The following is a 15401-nucleotide window of genomic DNA, read 5'->3' on the forward strand; positions in this document are numbered from 1 at the left end:
ACACAAATGGTATACATGTGTTACTTCCATGAGGGCAAAATTTTACACTAATAGTAATACAATCTGTTCAATTGACCTGTATCATCTGAATCAACCCCAAAAGATAAGGTCAAATAATGATCTTCTGAATTAACCCCCAAGACAAGGTCAAATCATGTTCTTCTAAATCAACTCCCAAAGACAAGGTGAAATAATGTTATTCTGAATCAACCCCAAAAGACAAGGTCAAATAATGTTCTTATGGATCAACCCCCAAAGACAAGGTCAAATAATGTACTTCTGAATCAACCCCCAAAGACAATGTCAAATAATATTCTTCTGAATCAACCCCCAAAGACAAGGTCAAATAATGTTCGTTTGAATCAAACCCAAAAACAAGGTCAAATGATGTTCTTCTGATTCCCCCCCCCCCCATAAAAAAACCAAGGTCAAATTATTTTCTTCTGAATTAAACCCCAAGACAAGGTAAAATCAATGTTCTTCTGAATCAACCCCCAAAGACAAGGTCAAATAATGTTTTTCTGAATCAACCCCCTAAGACAAGGTCAAATAATTTTCTCCTGAATCATCCCCCCAAAAACAATGTCAAAAATGTTCTTCTGAATCAACCCCCAAAGACAAGGTCAAATAATGTTCTTCTGAATCAACCCCCAAAGACAAAGTCAAATAATGTTCGTCTGAATAAAACCCCAAAACAAGGTCAAATGATGTTCTTCTGAATCCCCCCCCCCCCCAAAAAAAACCAAGGTCAAATTATTTTCTTCTGAATTAATCCCCAAGACAAGGTAAAAGCAATGTTCTTCTGAATCACCCCCCCCCCCCCCCAAAGACAAGGTCAATTTATGTTGATCTGAATCAACCCCCTAAGACAAGGCCAAATAATGTTCTTCTGAAACAACCCCCAAAGACAAGGTCAAATAATGTTCTTCTGAATCAACACCCCCCCCCCCCCCCCCCACAAAGACAAGGTCAATTTATGTTGATCTGAATCAACCCCCTAAGACAAGGTCAAATAATGTCCTTTACCACAATCAAGTACTGTACTGAGTAAAGTTTAAAAAGCCTGGTTTGTAAATTTTAGTGTTATTTTAAACATTAAAGATGTGGCCTTCAGACTTTTACATTTTGCATTAGAATCACATTAAAAGAGCAAAATATTCAAGAGGGACATCCAATCTAGTAGATAAAAAAAACTAGACAATGCCATGGCTAAACAAGAATGTGTCCATAGTACACGAATGCCCCACTCGCACTATAACTTTCCATGTTCAGTGGACCGTGAAATTGGGGTCAATACTTTAATTTGGAATAAAATTTAGAAAGATCATATCATAGGGAACATGTATACTTAGTTTCAAGTTGATTGGACTTTTAACTTCAACAAAAACTACCTTGACCAAAAACTTTAACCTGAGCTTCGGACTATCATTTTCAATGTTCAGTGGACCATGAAATTGGGGTCAAAACTATAATTTGGCATTAAAATTAGAAAGATCATATCATGGGGAACATGTGTAGTAAGTTTCAAGTTGATTGAACTTCAACTTCATCAAAAACTACCTTGACTGAAAACTTGAACCTTAGCAGGACGAAGGGACGCACGGACGGATGAACGGAGGCACAGACCAGAAAACAAAATGCCCCTCTATTATCGTAGGTGGGGCATAAAAAAGAAAAAAAACAAACAGACAAATATTAATTTAAAACAAAACACAACATTGAAAACTTAAGACTAAGCAACACGAACTAAACTAAAAACTGGGAATGACTCATGTGCTCTGGAAATGTAATTTAAAGCAAATAAAATTCTACACTAGAATAACTTGAAAAATTTGAAGAACAGATCTTGCACCAGAACTTTTGCCTAGGTTAACATGGTGTTATTTATAAACATTTCAAACACATTACAGGTAGCATTTTCCCAAGATACAAATGTAAAATGTAAGTTTTGAAAAGTATCTACAGATAAGTTTGTTATCTTCCAACTAAACTTCACTAAGAAACTGTTCCACTTCAAAGTTAATATAATCAATTATGTTTTTGGACACCTTCAAGACTGGTAACTATGTACTTCAGTCATTCATGTTTTTCAATGCTACATAGACATGTTGTGTTAATGAGGTTTTTTAAGTGTCTTGCAGTATGATGTTTCAGCTTTAAACGGTGTCCATAATAATATATTTCAATGCAAACTACAAAAAACAAAAAAAAAAGCAGAAAAAAATGACAGGTTTTATTTGACACAGAGTTATGTTTCCAATTGTCTCCTTCTATTCAGACACAAAGAAAAGATAACTTCAAAAATCACATTTCTAATTTAGAAATAAAAAAAATACTCAAGCCAAGGAATAAATCAGTTCTATGAAATCTTTGCATCCTGTACAAATTGTTTATGAAAAGACTGAAACAATTCACAATTTAATACTGTAGAATTAACAGACATTAATTTAAAAGCAGGAATACTTATTTTTCATCCTTATTTATATGCAAATCATAAACCTAAGGGCTAGACAAAATGGCTGCATAAAAACAAAAATTGAATGCATTTTATTTTTATTGGTGAATAAATCAAATATAATTCAAACAATATAACAAATTTCCACCAAACAATACTCAGACATAAAATGTTTTTGTGAAAATCCAATAATTAAAAGGGGACATTTGGCTGGTTCAATTGTCTCTTCCGTAATATTATCCCCCATTACTGGAGAGAAGATGGATGCTGTTTATTGAATGCAGAAGTAGTGTTATTGATGATATAAAGTCAATCTTAAATTCTTATCGAGAATGGTTTTAATACACTACAATTTTCCGCTGACATCTATTTCAATCTATTTTCTAATGCAAATGTCAACTATCTTATTCATAACAGAATACAGATGTCACCAGTTATAGCTCGACGATTGTCTTAAGACAACTTTATCAATAATTTATACAAAATTCTCTCTGTAAAATTTGATAATCAAATGATACACATTCTGGATATCATTCCTTTACATTTTTTTACTCTCTCTTCTGTTTTTTTTTATGTGTCAGTCTGAGAATTTATAGTACACTGAAAAGGTTATGTAACTACTTCATGCTGTGAATTTACTTTATAAACAGTTAAACACAGAAAATCTATGATGTCAATATGGCTCACTTTAAAAGTATTTACAATTTTCAGGAAGTTAGTATAATAATTGACTTTACCGGTATACAGTTTTGCAATAAATTATTTTGTATTATTTTTTATTTGATGTTTAACATAATATCTAATGACCTTGCTAATATAATCACCGCCAATTTTTATTTGGAGGAAATGGCCTAGCATCTTGGATAGACATAATTTTATTAACAATCTTAGTGAAAACTGATAATTTTTTAATCCCAGACTCCCAGTTGTCAATATGGTTTTAGAGGGGGAAGCTTTTTTTTTAAATTGTTTCACAATGGCTGAATATTGGATGGAGGATGAATGCCAACTATATATAGCTATTGATGACAATAGCGAACACTATCCCTTTAGGCTAGACAAGCAACACATGTAAATAAACTATATATTTCAATGATATAAAAATCAGAATAATGTTATCATCCAACAATGTATTGTTTTAATATCAAACAAACAAAAATGTTAGCCCACAATGTAATGTTTGTGTATCTAATAAACAAAATGTTATCCCACAATGCAATGTTTTAGTATCCAATAAACAAAACGTTAGCCCACAATACAATGTTTTGTATCCAATAAACAAAATGTTAGCCCACAATGCATTGGTTTTTTTTATCAAATAAACAAAAATGCTATCCCACAATGCACTGTTTTTGTAACCACTAAACAAAATGATATCCAATAAACAAAATGATAGCCCACAATGCAATGTTTTTGTATTCAATAAACAAAAATGACATAATGCCCCACCTGCGTCTACTGTCAAGCAGTGAGCCAGGATCCTAAAGCTATATCATTCACAGTTATTTCTAGAGCAACTCTGAAATGATTTAAGGGGAGATAAGTCACATTGCCCTTTGTAACTTCTATATCTATTTAACAGAACTTAGTTAATTATTAAACACTTAAAATTTGCCAGTAATGAGTTCTTTGACTGGATTTTCTGTTATCTGCATAATTTGTAATTAACTTTCTATCATGAAAATAAGGTGGAAAATGATTGAAAAGGAAAAATTGTAAAGTCATTTGTTAGCTGGAGGATTTCAGTAAAGAAACAGTGATAATGGGGTTTTAGTAATGTGCTAATTTTTTTCAAGATGAGAAAATGATTAATTAAAGATAGTTTCCTGTTTCTAAACACTTTTCAATATTAACTTTATGCATTTCATACTATGTGAACATCTTTCAATATTTAACAAACATCACTCATCAAAATAAAAAAATATGAAACACATCTTACAAGGATTATGTTTTTTAGAATAAACTTTCTGTTGCAAAAAACAATACAAGTGCTACAAACATTTGTGATCGTAATGACAAATGATAAAGAGTAAACCAAGAGATATCTTGTGAAAAAGAGCTCTTTGTTTCAAAGATTAACAATTTTGGTTTAAATTAACACTCTGTTCGCAAATCCTGATTTATGGCCAACACATCAATAATTTCAGCATGTATCTCTCTATTGAATACAAGTTTACTCTCTACTTGTAAAATTTGTTGTTCCCCTGTACTGAAAGCTTGCATTTAAAAGAATTGATAAATACATATTGCCAAGGAAGAAACTTGTTAAAGGATCAGGTAAATAGTTATCAAAAGTACCAGGATAACTTGCTTTTATATGAAATGGCAAAAAAGGAGAATTTCTTAAAATTTATACCAATCCAGTTTTTAATATTTTGAATTCATTTCAAGCATCCTTCATTAATTATTTAACATCCCAAAAGAAAAAAACAAATTTAAGATTATTTTTTTTTAATTCATTTCCATTAATCCTGTTTAAAGGTTACATCTATATCTGTCAGATTTCTTTTAATGTCTAGATTAAACTATAAAGTATAGTATTAATTTAATAATTCAATGCTTCTTTTTGTAATTTGTTTGGGATCAAAAAATGTTTACCGAAGCAAATTTTGTATGAAGTGCAGAAGCACTAAAACTGTGTGCACCATCATTGTTTTTGCAACCCTATAAAATTACAAAAATAACTATTCAATTCTCTTAATCACATTTCTATGCTACAACTATGAAATTATGAGTTATTTTTAAGCTTTAACATTAATGTTTTCCAATGTTTTCATGGGAAGCATGTGCAGTCATGAGTTTTATTGGAAATAAAATATAATTTCATAAACTTTAAACATGAAGATATCTTATACAAAACATCACTGTGGGATAAAAACTGAATTATATGCACTAATGATACAAAGACAATTTAACTCAGTGAAAGGTAAAAATTGTCCTGTGTCAAAGAAAGTAATGAAGAAATTTAACAGAGATCTTTAACAGACAGTGAGTGAGTTCAAAACAATATTTCAAATACCAAAAAAAATATAAGATATATATATATGAATTTAATTTTTATATTTGATGATAAACATGATAAAAATATTTTAACTGTATGCTTACCGAGCCTCCAATTTGAAAATATGATTTAAATACTCTCATTTTTGACGACTTACATCAAAACCTGCACAAAAGGAATGTTCTGTCCATCTCATGCTAATATTGTTACATAAATACTATGGGTTAACCAAACTGAAGTCATGTTATTTCCAGCATTAAGTAATTTAATTATATGTAAGACAATTATCCCATGTCAATTGTAATAACTTACATTGATTGGTCTCACAACATGATTCTCTGATAATTATATACCACAGTACTCAAGGACAGAACTCATTTCAATTTTTTATCAAATTTATAGAAATCTATCTCCTATTATGGAAAAGCCTGGTCTTGTTGTGAGATCACTTTTTGACCTAAATATGTATAATAATCAATTCATCGGAGATTCCTTGCACATACTTAAATATCAAAACACAAAATAGCCATTGATTGATTGATTGCTTGCTTGATTGATTGCTTGCTTGCTTGCTTGCTTGCTTGCTTGATTGATTGATTGATTGATGTTCAACACCACTTTAAACAATATTGTGCAATTTTTGCAGTGGTCAGTTTTTATTTGTGAAGGAAGCCAGAGTGCCTTAACCTTTTAAGTCAGGAACATTGACAATCTTGGTTAATTAAGATGGAGTCAAATGCACTGGTCCCATGTGGGTTAAAACAGTGTTAACAGGCTAGTGATACAGTATAGTCCTACTTTTTAGACCACTCTGCCATCTAAGTTAAGCCCTTAAGACTTAAAGGGAGGTAAAACAAGACTACTATGCTATTTCAATGGCAGTCAGTTTAATTGGTGGAGGAAGCTGGAGAGAACCACTGACCTTGCTGGGGAGAACCACTGACCTTGCTGGAGAGAACCACTGACCTTGCTGGGGAGAACCACTGACCTTGCTGGAGAGAACCACTGACCTTGCTGGAGAGAACCACTGACCTTGCTGGAGAGAACCACTGACCTTGCTGGAGAGAACCACTGACCTTGTTGGAGAGAACCACTGACCTTGCTGGAGAGAACCACCTTGCTGGAGAAAACCACTGACCTTGCTGGAGAGAACCACTGACCTTCCTCGAGAAAACCACTGACCTTCCTCGAGAAAACCACTGACCTTGCTGGAGAGAACCACTGACCTTGCTGGGGAGAACCACTGACCTTGCTGGAGAGAACCACTGACCTTCCTCGAGAAAACCACTGACCTTGCTGGAGAGAACCACTGACCTTGCTGGGGAGAACCACTGACCTTGCTGGAGAGAACCACAGACCTTGCTGGGGAAAACCACTGACCTTGCTGGAGAAAACCACTGACCTTGCTGGAGAGAACCACTGACCTTGCTGGAGAGAACCACTGACCTTGCTGGAGAGAACCACTGACCTTGCTGGAGAGAACCACTGACCTTGCTGGAGAGAACCACTGACCTTGCTGGAGAGAAACACTGACCTTGCTGGGGAGAACCACTGACCTTCCTCGAGAAAACCACTGACCTTGCTGGAGAGAACCACTGACCTTGCTGGAGAGAACCACTGACCTTGCTGGGGAGAACCACTGACCTTCCTCGAGAAAACCACTGACCTTGCTGGAGAAAACCACTGACCTTGCTGGAGAGAACCACTGACCTTGCTGGAGAGAACCACTGACCTTGCTGGAGAGAACCACTGACCTTGCTGGGTAGAACCACTGACCTTGCTGGAGAAAACCACTGACCTTGCTGGAGAAAACCACTGACCTTGCTGGAGAGAACCACTGACCTTGCCGGGGAGAACCACTGACCTTGCTGGAGAAAACCACTGACCTTCCTCGAGAAAACCACTGACCTTGCTGGAGAGAACCACTGACCTTGCCGGGGAGAACCACTGACCTTGCTGGAGAAAACCACTGACCTTCCTCGAGAAAACCACTGACCTTGCTGGAGAGAACCACTGACCTTGCCGGGGAGAACCACTGACCTTGCTGGAGAGAACCACTGACCTTCCTCGAGAAAACCACTGACCTTGCTGGAGAGAACCACTGACCTTGCTGGGGAGAACCACTGACCTTGCTGGAGAGAACCACTGACCTTGCTGGAGAGAACCAATGACCTTGCTGGAGAAAACCACTGACCTTGCTGGAGAGAACCACTGACCTTGCTGGAGAGAACCACTGACCTTGCTGGGGAGAACCACTGACCTTGCTGGGGAGAACCACTGACCTTGCTTGGGAGAACCACTGACCTTGCTGGAGAGAACCACTGACCTTGAAGTAAAACCTAACAATCCAAGTTGATTAAGATTTAAGAATTGGTAGAATTAACCAACTAAAAGATATGAGGTCTGCTTTACATTATGATAGAACATGAATATAATTCAATTGTACAAAAAAAAATAATAAAAGTTTTGGAATCTCCATTCATACTGAACATCAAAAGGTAAATCAGATTATTCACTTTCGTTAATGTTGTAAATTAATAATAGTTAACGGTTTTTCATTACAGTAGGACGTGTTAGAAACCACCCAGTTTTAACAGTATTATAATGCATTATAGATAAAAAGTGCATCATTATCTTCACACCTTTCAGATAAACCAGATAAACTTGATACATCATTTCAATAAGCTGTATAAATATCCATTATAAATTATCTAAATATTGATATTTCTTCACTCACCAATGATCTATATCTTTTGTTGTAAGAGGCAAAAAAACAGATGCACTCCATATTTTCTTAACATTCAGAAGGAATGTCAAGGGCAATAACTCTTACCATGATAATTTAGTTTACAATTTATGCCAAATAGTTAAAAATATGAAAAGAACATGAGGTAATAACTCTTATCATAACTAGTTAATATATGTATTTTTCATCTGCATTATTGCACCTTTAATTTCAGTAGAAACATAACCAGACAAATCAATTTGAACAACATATTTCTAAAATTGTTTCAATGGCTTTATTTTATCAGCTGTTTTTTCTATAATTTAAATAAAATGTCAAGTGACGTCAATTAAGCAACAGTATAGCACTAATTTACACAACACAGATATTTAGATCACCATGCGGCAATCACTCAAAACAAATGTCAAGCTCTCTGTTACTTAATTAAAATCAAGGAGAATAGATGTCTATTAGAATGTCATACATTCAGCTATAAGAATCTGCATTTTTTCGTTAAAAAATCTTATGAATAAAATTGATTGCAAGCTTTTCTAAAATGTATTTTACTCATATGATTCTTTGTGAAAAGAGTTCCAGTATTGAAAGACCTATAAAGAGTGGACAAAGCAGACAATTAAAAGTGTGAATGAAAAAACTCTACCTCCAAGTCACAATGTGTAAAAAGTAAACAATGATAGGTCAAACACAGCAGTCTTCAACATAGATAGAGCCTTGGCTCACCCAAAACAGCAAGCTATAAAGGGTCCCAAAATGGCTATAGTGTAAAACAATTCAAACACTCCTGGAAAACCAAAAGTCTACTTCTTCGACGGGAATTTCTTGCTACATTGAAGACCTGTTGGTGGCCTTCCACTGTTGTTTTTTCTATGGTCGGGTTGTTGTCTCTTTGACACATTCCCCATTTACATTCTCAATTTTATTTATATAAAAAACAAGTAACAAGAAACATTTATAAACCTCATCGACAAACACAACCACTGAACAATAGGTTCCTGCATACTCTTTAGGATTTAAAAAAAGGAAATAACATTATGTTATGCTATTGTTTCAGAAAAAAGGGAGAAGGCTTAGATCCATTAAAACGTTTAATCCCACTGCAAATGTTTGCACCTGTCCTAAGTCAGGAATCTGATGTATAGTAGTTGTCGTTTGTTTATGTTATATATACGTGTTTCTCATTTCGCGTTTTGTTTATATAGATTAGACCTTTGGTTTTCCCGTTTGAATGATTTTACACTAGTAATTTTGGGGCCCTTTATAGCTTGTTGTTCAGTGTGAGCCAAGGCTCCGTGTTGAAGGCCGTACTTTAACCTATAATGGTTTACTTTTTATATTGTTATTTGGATGGAGAGTTGTCTCATTGGCACTCACATCACATCTTCCTATACATTTTATCTATTATTTTACATGTTAACAGTACCGTATAAAAAAAAAGTTAATATTTTACAAAAGTTTACAAGTTGAAGACCTTGATCATTAAAAGGTATACATACAGTTAGTTAACTTTGATAAGTCTAAAAAATTTCAACAAAATCTGCTGAGATACAAGAATGGGAAGTATAATGATAGTTAGATCTACAAGTGCATGAAAGATTAAAACTAATTTCAAACATAATAATTTCACAGTTGCATTTATAAGTGATTTTTTTAGTCAATTTAGGTGAATGTTACCTATTGGGCCTTAGTCTTGATCTAAACTCATGCTTAAGGTGGTACCTAACACTACAGGGAGATAACTCTGTAAAGTCAGCTACACGTTTTAATTATGTTGTGTTGTAAAAGGAATATTAAGCTTCTCAATGATCAAAATTAGTGTTTGTCAAACTGCTATATATATAACCAGTGTAATTTTTCTGACAAAACGGTTAATGGTTCAAAAATTTAAAATTCTTATATTTTTGTTAAAGGGTCAAAGTAAATAATTTGAAAAAATTTAATGAAAATTAAACGAGCCAAATTAATTTTAGTGAAAGTGTTGGGTACCAACTTAAGTATACCACTAATAAAAGGTGACGTGGGAAAATTCAAAGAGTAACCAGCCTATTGAACAAAATGAGTTAACAGTCTTCAACAATCTAAAATTAGAGTATTTCACAAAATTGAGAATGGCAATGGGAAATTGTGTCAAAAAGACAAAATCCCTACCAAAGAGCAGAAAACTACACAAGTCTGTCATGGAATAGAAGTTCCTTAATAACATTATAGTTCCAAAAGGAAAATATATTTGGAATATTATTTCCACAGGAATAAATATTACAGTACAAATGATCCAAACGGAATAAATGGTATAGAATATTTGTTCCAACAGGAATAGATATTATGACAATGTTTATAACCAAATTTCCATTGGAACTTCTGTTATATAGGCAGAACAAATATTCGTTGACAAGGCCACCAAACAGGTCTTCGTGTCTATTCAATATGGCAATGTCAATTATGATTTACAATTAGGAGAAAATAATAGGAATAGAATTTCTTAAAAATATCTGTTGCTGATGATCTGGACTTACAATTATCTGTGTTAATATAACAGTTACATTTTTCAAACTGTAATAAAGTTTTCCCAAGGGATGTCTGGTGTAGAAGGAAGTCCATTTAAAAACTGGATAAATCAGTTAAAGATTATAGCTATGGATTCGTAACAGCTATTTTGTCAAAATGATTTGTTATACAGAAAATATATCCCCAAGGACAGCTTGAGTAAAAACTCTAGGTTATGTGTTAAGTCATGTGTAAACTTATTCAAAGCATCAGTTAAAAGAACTGTTACATTTTTGTCTATTAAAATGTAATATAATTTTCCCTGAAGCTGTCTGTTTCATAGATAAAGGTTTTAAATTCCAATGGAAAGATGTGCTCAAAGCATTCACAATTTGAACATAAGAATTGTTTAATATCAGCGAAAATATTTTCAGTTGTCTACAATAAAATTAACTGCTTTCTAGAGCAAACTTTCCATTACATAACATTTCAGATAATGCATACTTTATTGCTTTTAACTGCCTCAATAGCTCAACACAAATAAAATATCTGTAAAACTTTAACTACTTTTACATTACATCTTCCAGGTAGAAAAGTCTATCAGAATCTCATTTCAAATAGCTTCTTGAGCTGTTCCTAATACTTTTATAACATGGTTTGAAATCCTTATAACAATTTGGAAGCTTGTCGGAAACCAAATCCTTAACATCCACTGTTTATAATATTCCCATTTCAACACAAGTGTATCCAGTTAAAATGTTCCGACTAAAATCAAATTAGTCAATTTATGCAATGTTTTATTATGTTAAGTTCCAATCTGGTACAAACATAATAGTTTATAAATCCCTTTTGATAAAATACATTGTCAAAAAAACTAATGTATATTTAATCAAATTAGTGGACTATACCAATGCAAGATGTTGACTAACATCAGTAAAAGTTGTTAAGTGCAAAGCTTAAGGGAAAGGTAGTCAATATATAAACGTTAAACTGTTAATCGTGCAAGTGCTAATGGATTTTTCTTGCAAATGGTCAGTCTAGAAACTTTAAGTTTATCTAAAATTACATAAAACTTATAAGGAACTGTTTGATTCATTAAACATTACATCACATAGATGTAGGCTCTGCATTTTGATTTCTTAATAACACTAACATATTCAAACAGTTTTGGATAAAATTAGAACGGTTAGTTATTGAACAAAATTGTATCCTTGATGGGTAAATATTTTGTGGATTTAAATATCAGCAACTCTAATGTTTAAAGTTCAGACCTTTGATTTTATTTATTAAGCATATATCATACATATCATCCATATTGCTATAGGTTTTACAGTATGCTGACTTTTCAAAACAATGACAAGTAATGTTCACAAAAATGTTATGTCATCAATCGGCATAAAATAAAAGAGTTGCAAGTATTAAATATCATGTTGTAAGGCCAAAAAAAATTAAATCTAAATTGCTTGGTGATGCCTTAACCCAGCCACCTAAAAGGCAGCATACCCCCCCCCCCCCAAAAAAAATATTCTTTTTTCAAATATTTTTCTGTTGTTGGCAAACAAAAAATCCATACCTTCCTATCCACCAAATAAGGCATGGGTAGGCTACATGAATTAATCAAGAATCATTCAAGGGTGGCCTTTCTTAAATGTGTTTTTATTGATAAAAAATTGAGGCTTATCAACATCACCTCTTGGCCCTGAGTTGTCCTTTTCCTACCTCTCAAGATTAATATAACTTTAAATCGACTCATACTGAATAGGTATGATCGAAATATATGCAACTGAACACAAATCAATCGATCAAATTTTGACTGGAACATTTTTTAATTCTTTCACATGGAACAACAATGAATCTAAAAGCACACTATGCAACAATTCATCAAGCTAGTATCTCATTGATAAGCATTCCATTGGGATCACGGAATGGACTTTTAACTAATTTAAAATGCAATAAAGAAGCAATACAACATTTTTTTGGCTTCCAACTTTCTTATTTACCACGTCAATGCTGTACAAAATGACATACCATACTATAACCAAGTTAGTCTAGTGCAACATAATGTGTTTTATCCACAAACAGAGAAGGACAACAGACTGTTAACCTTATTATCTATTTATCGTGAACTTATGACTGACTTAACAAGGGAATTAACTGGAGCATTTAAAATCTATTATAAAACATGAAAAGAAAATTAGAAAAAACATTAATAATCCATTTAAATCTAAATGAAATAATTTTGTAAAACTTTTCTTAGATATCCTTTCTTTGTCATCAGACAAAAATATCATCCTTGGAATAAAGTTGTTCCACAGACAGAAAACACAAAAGGAATGACTTTGATAGATTCTCTAAATCTCAATCCAATCAGCTTCACTTTTCTTACAAATCTGTAATGCCATTAATTCTTATAGGGCTGCAGAAGGTCTTCTACCTGATAAAAATCAATGCTGTCACATCAACCCACCGTAGGTGGATACATTGATCAATGTTTAGTTTGAAATCCAATTGTGTACTTAGTTAATTAGGTTATAATTGATGAATAACGGGTGTAGACTAAGTTTTAAAGGTAATACGTGCAACATCTCTTTAAATCCATAATGCACTTGCAATAGGCAGTTGGATTGTATGCTGAGATAGATTTGTAAAAGTATACATGTATTAGAACATCTTGGCTAAATGTGACAACTGCTTTTAGTTTAAACTAAAAAATAATATCAAAAATATCTTAAAATTTTCAGTTATATGTAAAGCTGATTTTATAAAATTCTTCAAATCCTAGTAAGAATTGCAATATTTTAAGAGAATAAATGCACTTTTTGGCTTAATAAAATTAGGATATACAGATATCTCATTTTGCTTTTAATATGAAGTGATTTGAACAGATTCATCAGTGTTTGTATGCTGGCCTTGGTACAACTGAGCTTATTATTTCTATGATTACCAGTAATCAAATGATCATATCTTTTATCATAGTAAATCTATCAGCATCAAACAGATAAGTACAAATGTACTTAACTTACAAAAAACAATAAACAACTAACCATTAATAAGAATATGCATTCATACTTGAAAGTTTTGTCTGCTTTTTTGATGATGGAATTAACTATAAGTTCAAGGTCTTTGAGATTCAATTATTGTCTTATTACAGGTGCCACAAAAAATCCTTGAATGAACCATGGAAAGGAGTCAAGGTCAGGTGAAACCTGTCACATGACTTTTATATCAGGCAGTTACTGTCCTTGTTTAAATACATCTTATTGCTTTTACCAACTGACCCGAGAATCTGTGCTGTTTAAACTATTGATGTCATACAACAATCACTTTTCAATTGTGGCATCAGATATTTCGATTGTGACACCGAAATTTACAGAAAACCTGTGTGAAGTCCAGTAATGGCTGACAAATAGTGATAAGGTGTATTGTCTCACATATGGTCCTACTTGAAGGCTTTTATAGCATACTATTCAGTTAGAAATTTGCACATTGTTGAAGGTATTTTGAAGATGATTCTTCTGTTAAAATACTGATTGTGGTTTAAACGTGACTGAAATATTTTCCAGACAAGAACAGTCATTTTAAACATTTTCCTACATCATCATTATACATGGTTTAATTCTTGCCAACTTTATATATTGTTTTCTAGACAAGTCAGATTAAACATTTTCCTACTTCAAACTTATACATGGGTTGATTATTGTCAACTGATTTCAAAACAAAGACTGTTAGTCAGATTAAACATTTTCCTACTTCACCATTATACATGGGTTGATTCTTGTCAACTGATTTTAAGACAAGAACAGTCAGATTAAACATTTTCCTACTTCACCATTATACATGGGTTGATTCTTGTCAACTGATTTTAAGACAAGAACAGTCAGATTAAACATTTCCCCACTAAAACCATTATACATAGGTTGATTATTGTCGACTTCACAGATATATTGATCCTTTGGACAAGAAAAGTCACATTAAACATTTTCCTATTTCATTATTATACAGGGGTTGATTCTTGTCAACTTAATTAAAAACAAGAACAGTCACATTAAACATTTTCCTATTTCATTATTATACAGGGGTTGATTCTTGTCAACTGATTAAAAAAAAAGAAGTCAGATTAAATATTTTCCTACTTCATCATTAAACAGGGTTGATCTTGTCAACTCATTTAAAAACAACAAAAGACAGTCAGATTTAACATTTACCTACTTCAACATTATACATGGGTTAATTCCTGACAACTGATTTCCAGACAAGAACAGTCAGATAACACATTTTCCTATTTCATTGTTATACATGGGTTGATTCTTGTCAACTGGTTTCAAAACAAGGACAGTCAGATTAAACATTTCCCTACTTTATCATTAAACAGGGTTTGATTCTTGTCAACTGATTTCCAGACAAGAAGAGTCACATTAAACTTTTTCCTACTTCAACATTATACATGGGTTGATTCTTGTCAACTGATTTCAAAACAAGAACAGTCAGATTAAACATTTACCTATTTCAGTATTATGCATGGGTTGATTCTTGTCAACTGATTTCAAGACAAGAACAGTCAGATAACACATTTTCCTATTTCATTGTTATACAGGGTTTGATTATTGTCAACTGATTTCAAAACAAGGACAGTCAGATTAAACATTTCCCTACTTTATCATTAAACAGGGGTTGATTCTTGTCAACTGATTTCAAAAGAAAAGGACAGACGGATTAAA

The 15401-nt window shown here is 32.9% G+C and overlaps 1 protein-coding gene across 3 annotated transcripts in view; it reads right to left on the reverse strand.

The window, feature by feature from the left end:
- Positions 1-15401, reverse strand: part of LOC134697009 (transient receptor potential-gamma protein-like) — a 157411-nt gene that overhangs the window by 90750 nt on the left and 51260 nt on the right. Inside the window, exon 1 of one of the 3 annotated variants that reach the window (XM_063559018.1) lies at positions 5561-5648. The exons of the other annotated variants lie outside the window; for them this stretch is intronic. Within the exon in view, the coding sequence (XP_063415088.1) occupies positions 5561-5599 (39 nt within the window). The 5' untranslated portion in view covers positions 5600-5648. Of the gene's footprint in view, positions 1-5560; positions 5649-15401 lie in introns of those variants that run through there. 3 annotated transcript variants of the gene reach the window in all.

This window comes from Mytilus trossulus, chromosome 14 (assembly GCF_036588685.1).
Source record: "Mytilus trossulus isolate FHL-02 chromosome 14, PNRI_Mtr1.1.1.hap1, whole genome shotgun sequence".
Taxonomy (NCBI): domain Eukaryota; kingdom Metazoa; phylum Mollusca; class Bivalvia; order Mytilida; family Mytilidae; genus Mytilus; species Mytilus trossulus.